The sequence below is a fragment of the Ruditapes philippinarum genome, unplaced genomic scaffold (assembly GCF_026571515.1).
Source record: "Ruditapes philippinarum isolate M1 unplaced genomic scaffold, ASM2657151v2 ctg2351_1_1_1_1, whole genome shotgun sequence".
Classification (NCBI taxonomy): domain Eukaryota; kingdom Metazoa; phylum Mollusca; class Bivalvia; order Venerida; family Veneridae; genus Ruditapes; species Ruditapes philippinarum.
In genome coordinates this window covers 91917-107887 of record NW_026854825.1, presented here as the reverse complement: position 1 = coordinate 107887, position 15971 = coordinate 91917, and the positions used below count along the sequence as shown (strand labels likewise).

Genomic DNA, 15971 nt, shown 5'->3' with positions numbered 1-15971 from the left:
AATTAATACCATGAACTAATTTTAATGTAAACGGTGTCTGACGACGCTTTCGATAGAAATATGTGTTGAATATGAATTAAACCGATAAAATTTATATAAAAAAAAGCTTATGCTTATTTTTAATTTTTATTTCTTAATCATACATTTGACAATTGATTCTAAAATATCAATATTTTGAAAGGGTTTTTTATCTCCCTGATTAAAAGTCGGGAGGCTATGGGGCCAAGGCCAAGAAAAGGTAATTAATTGGTTTGTCCGTTGGATAGAAATTTTTGTAGATAAATAAATTTGGAATACACGAACACGTGTGTTACGAGAAAGTTAACTTAGAAGTGTAGTCAAATTATCGCGCGATTTATTGTCTTGTCGCATAACTTTATGATCTCTTATCTATAACTCTTAACTTGACAAGCACTTGTACCGATTTCCTCGTTGAATGTAATCTTTCAAACTGGTTTTCATACGGACATTTTATGTACATGTATTTTATTCATGGATACACCCTGATTAAAGTTTTTGTATTGTCCGATATAAACATATATAATCGTTTATGCCCTCGGGGCGCGACTTATGAAAATCGCGTCGTCCGTTTGTCTATCTGGACTGAAAATTTGTCGAGTATTGAGGGATTTTAAAATACACAAATGTCTACTACATGAAGACGATGTGTAGCGTCAAAGAACCATGTGCCTGCCTCAAAGGTCAAGGTCAAACTTACAGGTTGAAGGTTCACATTCTCACAAATAGAGTTAATTAAAATAATTTGGCATAAATGTCTACCACATCAAGACGACGTATCGCGTCCAAGACCCGCGAAACTACATAAACGGTCAAGGTCACAATTAATTAGATGTTGAAGGTACATCACTTACACAACAATCCTGTCCAGACCGTATCTCTGTCATGAATTGATTTTTTTACAAAACTTGGTTTGACAATAACGTGGCAAATGTCCACCACGTCTTGGTGATATGTCATGTCTAAGACCCATGTCTCTATGTCAAAGGTCAAGGCCACACTTACAGTTTTAAGGTTCACATTTTCACAATTTCAGTTTAATTAACATACATTTCTTTCTGATTTGTAACTTTCTCATGCATGGAAGGATTTTTAATTTCATTCTACATTACAATTTTTATAGGTCTTCGAATTGTGGAAATGTTTAGAATCACTGTTTATCTATAAATCAAAAGAAACTCCATTCTCATATCGAAATAAAGTTCGGGCAAAAATTCATATTTTAAATGTTTTGTAACGACTTTTTAAATCAGCAATACTGAAAATTGAAGACAACTAAAATCCACTTATTCGTATCAACATGACACGAGGTAACAAACATAAATAAAATACGAGACTCTGCAGTTTAAGAACATCATATAATTTAAGGAAAAAAACAACTGATTTGAGTAATTTTAGAGTCAAAATTTTTCTATAAATTTATCAGACATAAAAATGTATAAATTCACATACAATTATGAAGCAATTTAAATAATCAGTACGTTAAATAGGTTCGAGAAATAAATAGTACGTACATGACAAGCAGAAAAAGAATATAATGTTAGAATGAACACAATAACACTATTATAGTAAGTTGTATATTAGAAAAACGTGGTCATTTATATCAATGTACAGCGTCTTCTGATTTAAACCACGGTGAAACCAAAAGGATATACATGTATGGTCAACTCAATGCATGAGGAACTATTATACGAACGTGTGCAATTATCTTTCGAAACGAAACAGACACTCTTGCAACACTTAAAGAGTGTTTCAATAAGCTTGTAGCTTCGAACACAATTGAACTTAAATAATTTTGTATAAAATATAAAATGTTTAATTATAATTATACTTTAAAATATCGTCTTAATAAATTATATAAACATCAATGATAAACATGTCACATACTTAGAACATTACAAAAGTATATTAAGAAATGCATGTTAATACCCAGTGTACAACATGTTTTGCGAAGTTGTCCAGGTTCAGCTTTCTGTTTGAAAGAGGGCAGTTTTGAGTACACAAAGAATACTGAATCGATGACGTTTGCCAGGTTAGGATGAAATTTCTATCAAACTACCATTTCTTTTAAAGATCCACACTTTAATGAAATATTATATATGTATATAAATACGAGAATTGTCCAAAAAATTCGTCCAATGCGTTATTGTCGTGAGAGTTATTGATAAAAAACATGAATTATTTATCACTTGAAGGGGAAATCTATCTCAAATAAGAAAACAAAAGAAAAAGCAATGTAAACGGTGTGTCGTGAAAACGAATCGTTATATAGTTACCTTAGTAATGTAATACCGGCGCACGACAAAATATTGGGTTAGTTCATTATTGTGATTGTATTAATTTGTGTTGCTTGTAGAGTGGCATATGCTTTTTATGCCATATTTTGTTTTACTGTCAATACAGGAATGTTTTATTTTGTAGTGTTTATTGTTCTTAGGCAACCTACATGTAACATATTCCACCAGTGCACGAATAAATTGGACAACCATCGTCACATGTGCCGGCATTACGGACGGACGTCTGCCTGATCGGTTGTCACCGTCTACCGACTGTCGCCCCTCTAGAAAATAGTGGCTTAACCGTGCTAAAATTATACCATTTATGAAGAAGCAGAGTTTTTTATGTATTTTCTGATCGTAGATCAGGAAATTCAATGCTATCACGCAGAATTTTCACGTCAAACCTAACAACAAGTAGTTCTCAAAACAGCTTAAAACTAGGGATGTAAAAGAAAGAAATATTTTTATTTTGTTACAATTAACCAACAAATTACAATGCATTCAAAGTTTAAACGTAGCGTTGGCTTATAGAAATGTCAATAAACGCAGAATCACAAATTACGCGGATGAATATCATTTTCATCAATGAATGCTATTTTAGCTATGTCGATGACCGAGTACTGCAGAGCGTAGTTGTACATAACACAAATACATCTGACTGTCGAGTAGTGGAATATATACATGTCGGACTGTTTTGGCGAGAAGATTTTCGCTTAACTATTTACATCAGTGTTAAAAAACAGGTTTATCATGAACAAAATAGCTCAAAATTAATAAGGAGTACAAACCCGAAATGGAGATTCTAAATTAAGAGTTACGTATATGATCTTATTTTGGCTTCTTCGTAAAACCTCTCCGTGGTGCAGGGGTAACGCGCTCGTTTAGGGTGTGAGACGTCCTGGGTTCAAATTCCTGTCAAGAATCCTATTTTTTAAGTGTCTTTTTTAAAGAAGTAGCCACGATATGCAAATATAAAGTGTGGCTGTCATAGAAAATGAACGTAAATGATTTTTTTGATGCAACTCTAGCCATGCAAAATTCCGTATGTATCATACTTAAACTGTTATACATAGTAAAAAATCTAAACGCAGTCGCTGCATCTCGGTGCCCAGTTAGATGAATTATAGTATATAGCCCAGTTAGATGAATTATAGTATATAACAATAACTTTTACAGGAAAATACATACAGATATACAATAAGATCTAGATTGCAAAGATCAGAAAATATCACAGAGCTTGCAGCCCTTTGATTTTATTTATGTGTATTTAGAACTACTGTTTGAAAATTTACGGTTCATATGATAACAATTGGATAGTTCTGTTTTTATGAACTCCTTAGTATATCTAAACGTGTAATGAATTAATGCTATGTCATAATGTATAACAGTCATTGAAATTTCTGAACTTTGATCAAAACAGGTATAAACGTCCTTCAGCACAAGGTCATCATTGTATACACGCACCGGTCTCAAATATCGTCAGTACAATGCGAGGTCATTACCGCATTTGACTGTCGGACTAATTATATATAACTTCCCGTGCCCGTAATTATATTCACAAATTAACAATGTTTGTTTGTGCCTTTGTGTTAGCTTAAAAATCTTCCACTGATATGAGTCAAAACCGATCGATTTTATCGCAACATATAGAGTTATTTATAACTTTGGAATTCCAAATTCCAATTATTTGTTTATATTTATAAACATATCTATTTTTATTTGTGCTATAAAAAGAAATGGAGTTTCCCACTTGTTACTAATTTTAAATCTAATGAAAATTTCCCCATATATAAAAAGCTTTATTTCGGTGATGGAACATATTATTTTAACCAGGTTCGTTCATTTTCGATTACCAAATCATATTTAATTATACTAAAATTTCAAAATAATGTAAGTTAGAGTCACTGGTGAACTTGACAAAAAAGATCGAGTGTCAATGTGTGAATTGAGCCTATTTTTAGACATTTAATATTTTGCATGCAATATATTCATTTCGCGATTTAGAATTAAAAATTTGGCTGATATATTTGTTTATGTGTCTAAATAAAATTCTATATGCAGTTCTTGCTTATAAATGCTATTTGAACGAGACAATTAATTAATCACCAAACGTAACAAATTATAGTTATATATCCCAACAAACGAAGTTTAGGGGGGGGTATAATTATAGGAGTCAGCTTGTCGGTCGGTCGGTCGGCCGTCGGTCGGTCCATTTCATGGTTTCCGGACTAGAGTTTGGAATGAGGTATTGTAAATAGCAACCTCATGTGGAAACCCTGGCTGGCGTCCGTGGCCGAGTGGTTAAGGTCATCGACTTCAAACCACTTGCCCCTCACCGCTGTGGGTTCGAATCCCGACAGGGACTTTGAATTCTCTCATGTGAGGAAGCTATCCGGCTAGCTTACGGAACGTCAGTGGTTCTACTCCTGAAGGTGCCCGTTCGTGCCTGAAATAATGCACGGAAGGGCACCTGAGGTCTTCTCCACAAGTAAAGCTGGAACGTCGCGATATGACCCATATTGCGTCGATGTGACGTAAAACCAAAAAAAAAAAGTATTGCATTTGGACCCCCCCCCCCCCGAGGTCATGGTCACCGTTACTAAAAATAGAAAAAATGGTTTCCGGACAATAACTAGAGTTAAGAATGAGATATTGTAATTAAATTTGGTGTATAGCAAGCTAATATCAACACCCGGGGTCAAGGTCACCGTTACTAAAAATAGGAAAATGGTTTCCGGACAATAACTAGAGTTAGGAATGATATTGTAATCAAACTTGGTAAATAGCAGGCTTATGTTGAAATCCCGGTTGGAATTACACTTTTGACCCACTGGAGTCAAGGTCAAGGTCATCGTTACTAAAAATAGAAAATGGTTTCCTGACAATAACTAGAGTTAGGGATTAGATATTGTAATCAAACTTAGTGTATAGCAAGCTTATGTGAAGACCCAGGTTTGTATTGCATTTGGACCCCCTGGGGTCAAGGTCACCGTTACTAAAAATAGAAAATGATTTCCGGCCGATAACTCAAGTAAGGAATGAGATTTTTAAAGAAAATTTTGTGTATAGCAAGCTAATGTGAAGACCCCAGTTGGTATTGCATTTGGACCCCCTGGGGTCAAGGTCACCGTTTCTAAATATAGAAAAAATAGTTTCCGGACAATGTTCTAGAGTTAAGAATGAGATATTGTAATCAAACTTGGTGCATAGAAAGCTTATGTGGAGACCCCGATTCGATTGGTATTGCAGTTTGACCCCTGGGATCAAGCTGAAGGTCACCATTACTAAAAATAGAAAAATGGTTTCCTAGCGTTAGGAATGAGATATTGTAATCAAACTTGGTGTATAGCAAGCTCATGTGAACACCCCGATTGGTATTGCATTTGGACAACCATGGGTCAAGGTCACAGTTACAAAATATAAAAAAAATGGTTTCCGGACAAAACTAGAGTTAGGAATAAGATATTGTAATCAAACTTTGTGTATAGCAAGTTTATATAAAGATCTTGGTTAGGATTACAATTAATTGAAACAATTCTTTGTACACAGTTGATACTTCATTTACTCAGTGATTTTTTTTTCAATTTTCAAAACAACCTGTGGTTTTCTAAAGGGGAAAATATAGTGCAATAAATCAGAAAAGAGGGAAACCTGAAATCAATTTTCAACAACTGAAAATGGAATTTACTAACACATTTTATGGAAAAAAAATAATTTCAATTCAATTTTACATGCATGATACATAGGACAGGCTATTTATAGGTTCTAGCTGATTCAGTTTACTATGGAAGAGCACGAGGCATTTTAGGGGAAAATTTATGCATTTTTAAGCGAAAATATACCTATTTTAGGCTAGGGGAAACAGCCTTTATTCCGCTGTAAAATACAGTGAAAAAAATCACTGTTACTATAGGTATTAGGTTGAGTTGAAATTTTTCTTCAGAGTACTAATTTTTCAAAATGTCAAAGTTACTGGCGGGTATAAATCACCTTCAGTGATAGTTCTAGTTTGTTCTTAAATTTGCTGTGATGTCCTTGACATGTATTTTTCAATTATTAAGCTCTGTTATCCACCCAACCCCCTTTTGGTGGGCTGGATGACTGTGGGTTTTGGGGGTGGTACTGGGTTCAACTAGACCCATACTATAAAGGCTCCAAATATGGCAACTTTCCAGGTTAATTGCAGGAGCTCTTGGAAGGGACAGATACATAAAATTTTGACAGTGTGTGCTTAAGTTTAAAATGAAAATAAAATAGTAAAATAGAAAAAACTAAGCTTTTTTCCTTAATAGAGAGTGGGTGACCTCCCATAGAGAAATATCGACCCTGCATATATTATGGTATATAATGGTACATAATGAAATTCAGAATGATAGGTTTATCCTAAGATACACGTTTAGAAGTATATTTACCCGGAAAATATCAGAATTCACAACATGCAGTTTTATTAAATGCTATCATCTCCTTGAAACTTTTACTTTACATTTATACACGAATGATGCTATTCAGGGTATATTTTAAGCTATTTAAGAGGTAATATTGTAACACTTACCGTTTAAACATAAAATTTATTTCCATCTAAAATATTTTCGTCGCATATTTTTATAGCCAAATATCTGAATCCCCCCCCCCCCAACTCCACCCATCCACAGGATTCTATATTTGCGTCTAAAATGCAGTTATACAAATTCAACAGAACCATGACTTTAGCAGTGGTGCTGTGAAAAAAAAAGATAGTTGTGAATGTTACTAATAGCATCTATTATGTTAAAATGCAATTAAATTATAAACGTGTGATTAGTCTTGGCTGTTAGTGTTTTAGTTCAGATATTGTCCTTTAATGTTTAAACTAATAGAGAAGTTATTCTGAAACTGGGGCTGAATGAAATAAAGAAAATAGGGAGAGGAGAAATAATTAAAATATTATGTCAAACACTGATTTAAAGTTTTATGAAAGTCATAAAATATAGTCCAGTCAATTGTAACCTTAAATACCCTTTTTCCCAGAGGATTAAATATACTTTAACATCCACGGTTCCGCCCTGTAGCTCCTGGATATGGGAAATACCCGCTATATGCCACCGCATTGCGAGTAAGTGCTTGGACAGACAGAGATCAAAAACGCGGCTCATTTCCCCAGCTAATATTTGCGTTTCCACGGTTCTGAGACCGGGGTAAAATAAAGAATATCAAATAATTATTGTCATGAGTATAACATTAAAAATCTCATAGAAAAAAAAATCTAATTACGACTTTAAGTCTAGTGATAAGAAGTCACAATAAATCACAGTAAGATACTTTTGAAATTACGAATTAAAAAAGACTAGTACAAAAAAATAGAATTAAAAACAAAAACAAGTTCAGTAATATTTTAGACTACATCACAGCAGATGTCAAATTTAATACTCGACTTTAAATTTCACAGGATAATATTTTTGTGGAAATATAAAGAGACAACTGTCAGATAAGTTTAAAGAGTAGAATATTTTTCTCATGACATAATTCATTTAACTGATAAAATATATACAATTGTATTAAACAATTAACAATTTCAAAAAAAAGGTGTTAACAATGCGATTACCTCATTGATAGAATATGACATGTATAAATTTTAACGTTTTATTGTTATGGTGTAAATGCTACTAACTAGTTCATAATTGTTTCTTTTCCAGATGAGTTCTAAAATCAGTTTGTATTCGCATTACGTTGAAACGTTTGACGTATATCCACGTGTGTATTACTTCCGCGGTAGATTCATAGATTTCTTCAGAAGATTTAGTAACGTTTTAGGTAAGTATTTATATATTATACAGTTGTACAAATAATGCTTATAATTGTTTCAGTGTTGTTGTTTTTTTTTTTTGTTTTTTTTTTGTGTTTTTTTTTGTTTTTACTCGCACTGCCGGGTCAATGATATGGTTTTATTTTGGATTTTTTTGGCACCAAACTTAATCGAGGGTATATATCAAAAAGACGCTGCTAATACAAAGGAAAGGAGTGTAGCGTGTAAGGCAACATTGTAACTGACTATCACTATATATTTGCACAACGATTAAAACCTTCTAGTAGCGGACTTGTCTTAGACATCTTATCAAATCTTTATCTTTTTTTTTCTTTTTTATTTTGTCTAGCATTATTATTGTCTGGCTTTATTGTGTGTTTCAAAGATTTTTAATGGTTTAAACTCATCATCTTACGATCAAGACCGTTATTTTTAGTTGTGATCATCGTATCGGATTGTATCATAACAAAGCGTGTCAATTTTGAACGAATCGCACGCTATGTTTATGTCACATCTAAAACTGTTACAAAGTCCAATTACCTTAAATGGTCAGTCGGGTTATATAAATACTCGTTGCACAAATCTTGTTCTCAATCCTGATTGTGAGAGAGATAGTTGCTTTAGCAACATTACTCATCATCTCGTGATAAACATATCATAGTGTTGCCTGTTTAATACGACCATTTCAAATCGGGTCACGTGAACTCGATGATCGTGTTTGCTCGTGAGGAATTGTGAACACGACCTGGATAATCCTACTGAAAAGCATATGATGGTATCTGAACGGATTATCGGATCGTAACATATCGGGTCATTTGAAACAAACTCTCATCTAAGCGCCACACATCATATAAGAACTTATTGCCTGGCATAAACATATAATTATAATTGTATCTGAACAGATAATCGGATACAAGAAAATCGTGTCATTTAAAATTGATAAATTGTGACCACATCGAATCCAAGCGCCAAATAGCGAATATGAAAATGAAGTGACTTGCATCACATCGTATATTCACCAAAAATAATGCAATGAAGTTCTTCAATAGAATGGTCAATCATAATGAACGTCAAGGATTGCACGACATCTATAAAATTTAAAAATACATCTATACACACAGTGCTTAGTGTTTACAGTATGCCAGTCTCGATCATAAACCATATTTCTTAAGTCTACGTAAATCAATGAATGTATAATTTAAGGCTACTTAAGTTTTACGAGGTATATATCAACTGGTAGCTCACAATTTATGTACCCTAGATATAGCTAGAGTTTCTGTGATAACCTTTGAATATTTATGAACATGACATAGATTTCCGGGGATAAGCGGAAAAAAATAAATTTATTATCAGATTATGACAAATTATTAGTGTAAAATTTGTATGAATTTTAAAAACTTGAATTTAAATTATGACAAGGATTCCTTTATTTTATCTTTTGCAAAAAGTTTGTAAGATTATAAATCATAGCATACAATTCTGAGGGGAGTCTGCACTAGCTAGGGTATTGTACTCGTCAAAATGTATCCGCGTATTTTGTTCTAGATTTTTATAACCAAAACTTGTATCGGGTGAGTAAGCAATTTTCAAGTCGAGAAATTCATATGCAGTTTATAAATTGTACCTTTTTAATATGCAGTGCTATTTTTCCAGTGATATAAGTTAATTAATTACCTCTAAATGATATATGAATAGATGGCAGTATGGAGATTATGCACGTCTTTTTCTTTTGTTCCTATGTTGAAAATTCTGGTTGCTATGGCAACAAATAGTCTGAAAATATGACAAATTTAACACATAAACTGGATCCAATAAAACGCAAAAGTACTAAAAATATTTTTATGAAACTTGAAATATGGGTAGATGGCAGTCTGGAGATTATGTACATCTTTTTCTTTTCTTCCTATGTTGAAAATTCTGGTTGCTATGGCAACAAATAGTCTGAAAATATTGCAAATTTAACACATAAACTGGATCCAGTGATAACTCAAAGTATACTAAAAATATTTTCATGAAACATGAAATATGGGTAGATGGCAGTCTGGAGATTATGCACATCTTTTTTTCTTCCTATGTTAAAAATTCTGGTTGCTATGGCAACAAATAGTCTGAAAATATGGCAAATTTTACACATTAACTGGATCCAGTGATAACTCAATGTATACTAAAATATTTTTTATGAAACTTGAAATATGGGTAGATGGCAGTCTGGAGATTATGCACATCTTTTTCTTTTCTTCCTATGTTGAAAATTCTGGTTGCTATGGCAGCAAATAGCCTGAATTTCAAGATTTCTGATTGAAATTTTTCAGTTTTTTCACTATAAGTTCTTTATTTCTTAAGGTGTTTACTTCAAACTTTAAATATAAGTTTCTGGTCATCAACCACATCATATGTGACAAGGTTTACAACTCTAGCACAAAAATTATCAGTATTACCTCCCTTGAACTTAGATTTTTTATGAAAAATATGTTGTCTGTTTTAAATAACTTCTTTATTTGCTAATGTATCTACCTCAAACTTCATATATATGTTAAATAACTTTCCTTTTATCATTCAACAGTTTTGAGAAGGTTAAATACTCTGGCAAGACTATTTCCAGAATTATGTCCCCCTTGAACTTAGATTATTTTCGAGAAATTGGTATTTTTTACTCCAACTTCTTCATTCCTTATAGGATTTACTTTAAAATTGTAACATCGTAATAATATGACAAGTTTGTATCAACATAATTTCCTTCCTAGGCAGGGAAACGTAGAACTCAAAAGATTTAAGTTCATTCATGTCATTCATTCACTGGTAAAATTGAATGGCCAATGGCCCATCAGAATGTTGCTGGGGTTCTAACCGGTAGGGGACTTATGGATTGCTTGCAATACTATGATAATTGCTTGGGGTTTTTTGGTGCTTTTTGTAATTGTGTGTTGGATTTTCGGATCAAAATATCTATTTCTTCCTACAGGAAAGCTTCCCGATGATGTGCATGATGATGATCTTCTGTCAGTACCAAAACATGTGAACGATGTGCTGCAGAAAAAGAATTATTTTAACATAATCGTAATTGGAAAGCGCGATGTATTTGAAGATGAACTGTTTATATCGATAAATACGAAAACACCTTTAACAGTAAAGAAAACTGATGAAACTGGCCCTCCTTCTCCGAGCATTGTTGTATGTTACTTTGAGTTGGTGTCAGCAGAGGGTGACCACTATGAGGTATTTCATTTTTCTATAAGATTTTTCAACGTGTATGTTTTACGTCTGCCGTCCTTGTTGTTTGAAAATAAAGCTTAGAGTCTTATTAACCTTTTACCCCATGAGCATATTGCGAAAAATGGCCTTTTTCATTGAAAAGCCTCCTGTAACAAGTTCAAACTGCTATGAAACTATGAAAAATGCTTCAATGCTGATGAAACTTGGCACAAATGTTGACTAGACCATAGCCTCTGTAACAGCATGCTCAATCGTAAATTTCCTGTTACAATGGCAACGGGGGGACGTCTCAAAATTGCTCAAAATCACTATTTTGCATTGTTTTTTCCATCAAAACTGATTTCAAAGTGCTGCAACTTCTCAATGAATTGAGATAGAGTAAAAGGTTTTTCAGCGTCGGTTACTAGTTACCCTAAGATCGACCTGAGGCCATTTTTAGCCTGTCACATGTCCAAAATTTTCTTGGCGATGAGGGGGACTCCGCCCCCCCTTCAAACCCCCCAAACAGAAGGGGGCACATCCCCCTTCTGGCAACCCCCTGATGTAACATTTGGATGGGGGACGGCGCCGAAAAAGTGGTCACTTTTTTTAACAACATTTCTCAAACCAAACGAAAAACAGTGTTTGGGCCTAAATAGGGCATTTTTTCACTGTTTGAGGCCTCAAAAAAGGGGGGGGGGGAGCAAAAAGCCGTCGAAACACGCTTATATAAGGGAAAAGGTTAACAAAAAATGATGAAAAACCTTTGAATTACCATAAAATTAGTTATTCCATGTTAACACATGCCCTAACACCTAATTTTGGTGAAAAATTGTTATTTTTTGACATTTTTTATTTTTTTAATTAACAAAAAAATGATGAAAAACCTTGGAATTACCATAAAACTAGTTTTTCCATGTTAACACGTGCCCTAACACCTAATTTTGGTGAAAAATTGTTGTTTTTTGACATTTTTTACTTTTTTAATTAACCTTTTACCCCATGAGCATATTGCGAAAAATGGCCGTTTTCATTGAAAAGCCTCCTGTAACAAGTTCAAACTGCTATGAAACTATGAAAAATGCTTCAATACTGATGAAACTTGGCACAAATGTTGACTAGACCATAGCCTCTGTAACAGCATGCTCAATCGTAAATTTCCTGTTACCATGGCAACGGGGGGACGTCTCAAAATTGCCAAAAATCACTATTTTGCATTGTTTTTTTTCCATCAAAACTGATTTCAAAGTGCTGCAACTTCTCAATGAATTAAGATAGAGTAAAAGGCTTTTCAGCGTCGGTTACTAGTTACCCTAAGATCGACCTGAGGCCATTTTTAGCCTGTCACATGTCCAAAATTTTCTTGGCGATGAGGGGGACTCCGCCCCCCCCCTTCAAACCCCCCAAACAGAAGGGGGCACATCCCCCTTCTGGCAACCCCCTGATGTAACATTTGGATGGGGGACGGCGCCGAAAAAGTGGTCACTTTTTTTAACAACATTTCTCAAACGAAAAACAGTGTTTGGGGCCTAAATAGGGCATTTTTTCACTGTTTGAGGCCTCAAAAAGGGGGGGGGGGTGGGCAAAAAGCCGTCGAAACACGCTTATATAAGGGAAAAGGTTAAAGACAACATGAAAAGTACAAAAGGGCTTAAAATTATTTATTTGGAAAAAAAACATAAAGATTTTTTTAAACGTTTAATATTGTTTGCAACATATTCTTTATATCCTTTACTTTTTATTGATTTAATTAAATAAACATCAGTATTTATCATATTTAATCACTGAAAACGTTTTCAATGATTTTTTAAATTTACAATCATTTCTTGATCCATAAATTTGTCTTATGATAAAAATGTTTCTTTCTCTTTCACATTCAATGTTAAACTTATCAGTTAATCTATTTCTTGCAGGAGTTAGAACAGACAGTAAAACATTTCAAATCTACTAGATTTTACGAATCTTTTCCATTGAATTTGCTAATTCTGGCATGTAAAGTAAACCTCGAGACCACTGATAAAGAAATAACAAAATGTCGCGAAAATATTATACGGAAAATGAAGTCGCTGCTTGGCTACGAACTAGCATCAGAAAATGTCATCATTTCATCAAAAGAAATGAACATTAAACAACGGGTTTCTGATATATACGAACAATGGATTATTGAAGCTTTTGTCAGAATTCGAATATTTCTTGGGTTCTTTGTAAAAAAAGATAAGCAAACCAGGCAAACTTTAAGCATATCGGATGCATCTTTCGTGACTTTGAATAATGTTCTTTCTTGTATTCTTCAAAATCCTGTTTTATTGCTAGACTTCCAAATTGAGCAAAGTGATGAGAATCCTTCTTCACTGACTCATTATTTGGCTCGTCACGTCAGATGTTCTCTCATAAGTTTCTTTGCATTTAAGCACGCTTTACCAACCTGGTTTTGTACAAGAATTTGCAAGGTTGATAAATTTGAAAGCAAACTAGTTGAATCAATGTCAGATAGAACACGCTTTATTATAGGTTACCTGGAGCGCATATGTAATAAAGTTGTAAATGATCATCACTTAAAATATTTGAGTAGATACTTTGGCTCATCAAATCGTTTGAAAATTATAGTGACGTCTTTACAAAGGGATTTCGAGAGTGTATCGTCCACAACAGAGATGGAAATAAACTCCATGAAAAGAATTCAAACTGTAATGTGTAAAATGGAATATGAAATAGATGGATATTTGAAACAAACTAGCGTGGAACATTTTGATTTTTCACCGAAACAACCAAGTATAAGGATTCCTGACAGTTTGCGACGTAGTGTTCTAAAGTAAGCAAAATAAGTGTTATGTCCTAAAAAATTGTAATTATATTTGTCTTGCAACAATGGTTAAAAAGTTTAATAGTTTATATTTTTAAATCGCATCTTGGCAAATTTTATTTTTCAAAGTATTTCAATATCAATTAAAAGACTTACATGTTAAAAATGTAGGTTCGTTTATTATCAATATACCGAAATATAACTTAGAAATATTATTTGAAATTTATTATTCTGTAAATAAATTCAATTGTTACCTTGTTCCTCATACGCTTTAGCTATTTAATATATGTTCTTTGGTTTTTGTTGCAGAATTGAGGGCGTTTATGGTATAGGAACAATATATGATGTAATTGAAGTTCATTTACAAGAATCGGTTCCGGATACATCATCTCTGATAAAACGTCTGCAATCAATGATGAAAGAATACAACTTAAATTATTTGTTTAGAGTCAGACAGATAAAACGTTCAAACGTTAAAACAAATTGATTTCCAAAAGTCACTAGTTACTGCCAATTGACGTATTATATGTAATGCTCTTATATCAGAACATTCTTAATACTATGATATTGAGGTACTTGGGTATTATTATTCGAATGGCGGGGAAATTGTTAGTATGAAAGACTGTTTCTGTCGTATTTATTTTATTAATCCATTTGTATGTGTGTGATTGTATTTAGAAATTTTACCTAATACTGTTGTAAGTAGTGAGTAATAAATTAAACTTAACTAGCAACATGAATATGTTGCTGTGTTGTACTCTCAAAAGCAGGTTTGCATTGCATTGTAATCATTTGATTATTGAAGCAAAGCGCCACTTTTTCTATAAACAACTTCTGAACTTAACCGACAACCTCTTGAGTCGTACACGTCCCAGTGAAGGCAAACGGCAGGTCGCGTTGAAAATATCCCAAATACTGAAAATGAAAAGATTGATTGTCGTGACCAAGATCGGGAGGGATGGCTTAAAAAAAGTGTTGATAGTTTTAAAGACAGATGCTTTGGTAGTCACCCGATGGATGCTTTACTATCGCAGAAATTTGGGAGGACCAAAAGGTAAGGACAAACAGCATGAAAATATGCCGCTGAATACTCAATTGTGTTATGTATGATACATGACCAAAATGGGCGCCGATAATTTTAGATAAATGACAAAGACGACGCCCAGTCGTTTTATGCATAAAAAAAACGCCCAAATGAAATATTTTTCTACAGAACATTATTTTGAGAAATGATCAAAACCAGAGACATTCTAGAAAAAAAAAACGCGTGGGGAATACATGCCCACGGACCCCCTTGAATTGTTCCTCCTCGCTGTAAATTCAACTGTGACTGCGGCACTGGTTCAACTACTCTTCACAAAAAATATGTGATTTTTTTCTAGAATTCATTTGATTGAAAGTGCTTAAGGGTGATAGTAGTAACAGTTTTAGGTATAAAGTCATATGTATATAAAATGCAGTAAAATCTATAATTATGTTTATGTAACACGAGACATATACGATTTTAACTTTAAGGCAATATATTATTATTCCTTTGTAATGTTAAGTTTGGTTTTCTATACTTAGTTTTTTCTTATTTGTTTAAAATAATAATTTTTGTTAACATTTTAGAATTATCTGCCATTTAAATCGATTGTAAGATATTATATTACCAGTGATACTATTGACAATCAATGAGCATAATGTACTACATTTGTATTTTCATAATAAATTTGTATTTCATTGTCAATCATTACTGAACCGTATCATTTACCCGTAATCGATATCATGCATAATCATAAAAGAAATCAATTTTGCTATACAATTGGCAGAGGAACAGATACATTCATAACAGTGAATTGAATTGTGACCCTTTCTTAAATAGTTCAGATCAACCAAAACAAAATTTATTATGTGG

General features: G+C 33.3%; 1 protein-coding gene across 1 annotated transcript; it reads left to right on the top strand.

Moving 5' to 3' along the window:
* The first annotated feature begins 4019 nt into the window (after positions 1-4019).
* On the top strand, positions 4020-15269 carry LOC132741203 (uncharacterized). The gene is made up of 5 exons (XM_060729322.1): positions 4020-4130; positions 7970-8087; positions 11042-11295; positions 13185-14083; positions 14384-15269. The coding sequence occupies exons 2-5, from the start codon at positions 7970-7972 to the stop codon at positions 14559-14561; spliced, it is 1449 nt and encodes a 482-aa protein (XP_060585305.1). The 5' UTR covers positions 4020-4130; the 3' UTR covers positions 14562-15269.
* The last annotated feature ends 702 nt before the right edge of the window (positions 15270-15971 follow it).

Bases quoted from the DNA above. Each gene is read 5' to 3' on its own strand.
- LOC132741203 (XM_060729322.1), top strand. From the start codon at position 7,970: ATGAGTTCTAAAATCAGTTTGTATTCGCATTACGTTGAAACGTTTGAC. The intron at 8,088-11,041 runs GTAAGTATTTAT...TTCTTCCTACAG, and splicing joins AAGATTTAGTAACGTTTTAG to GAAAGCTTCCCGATGATGTG. The intron at 11,296-13,184 runs GTATTTCATTTT...TATTTCTTGCAG, and splicing joins CAGAGGGTGACCACTATGAG to GAGTTAGAACAGACAGTAAA.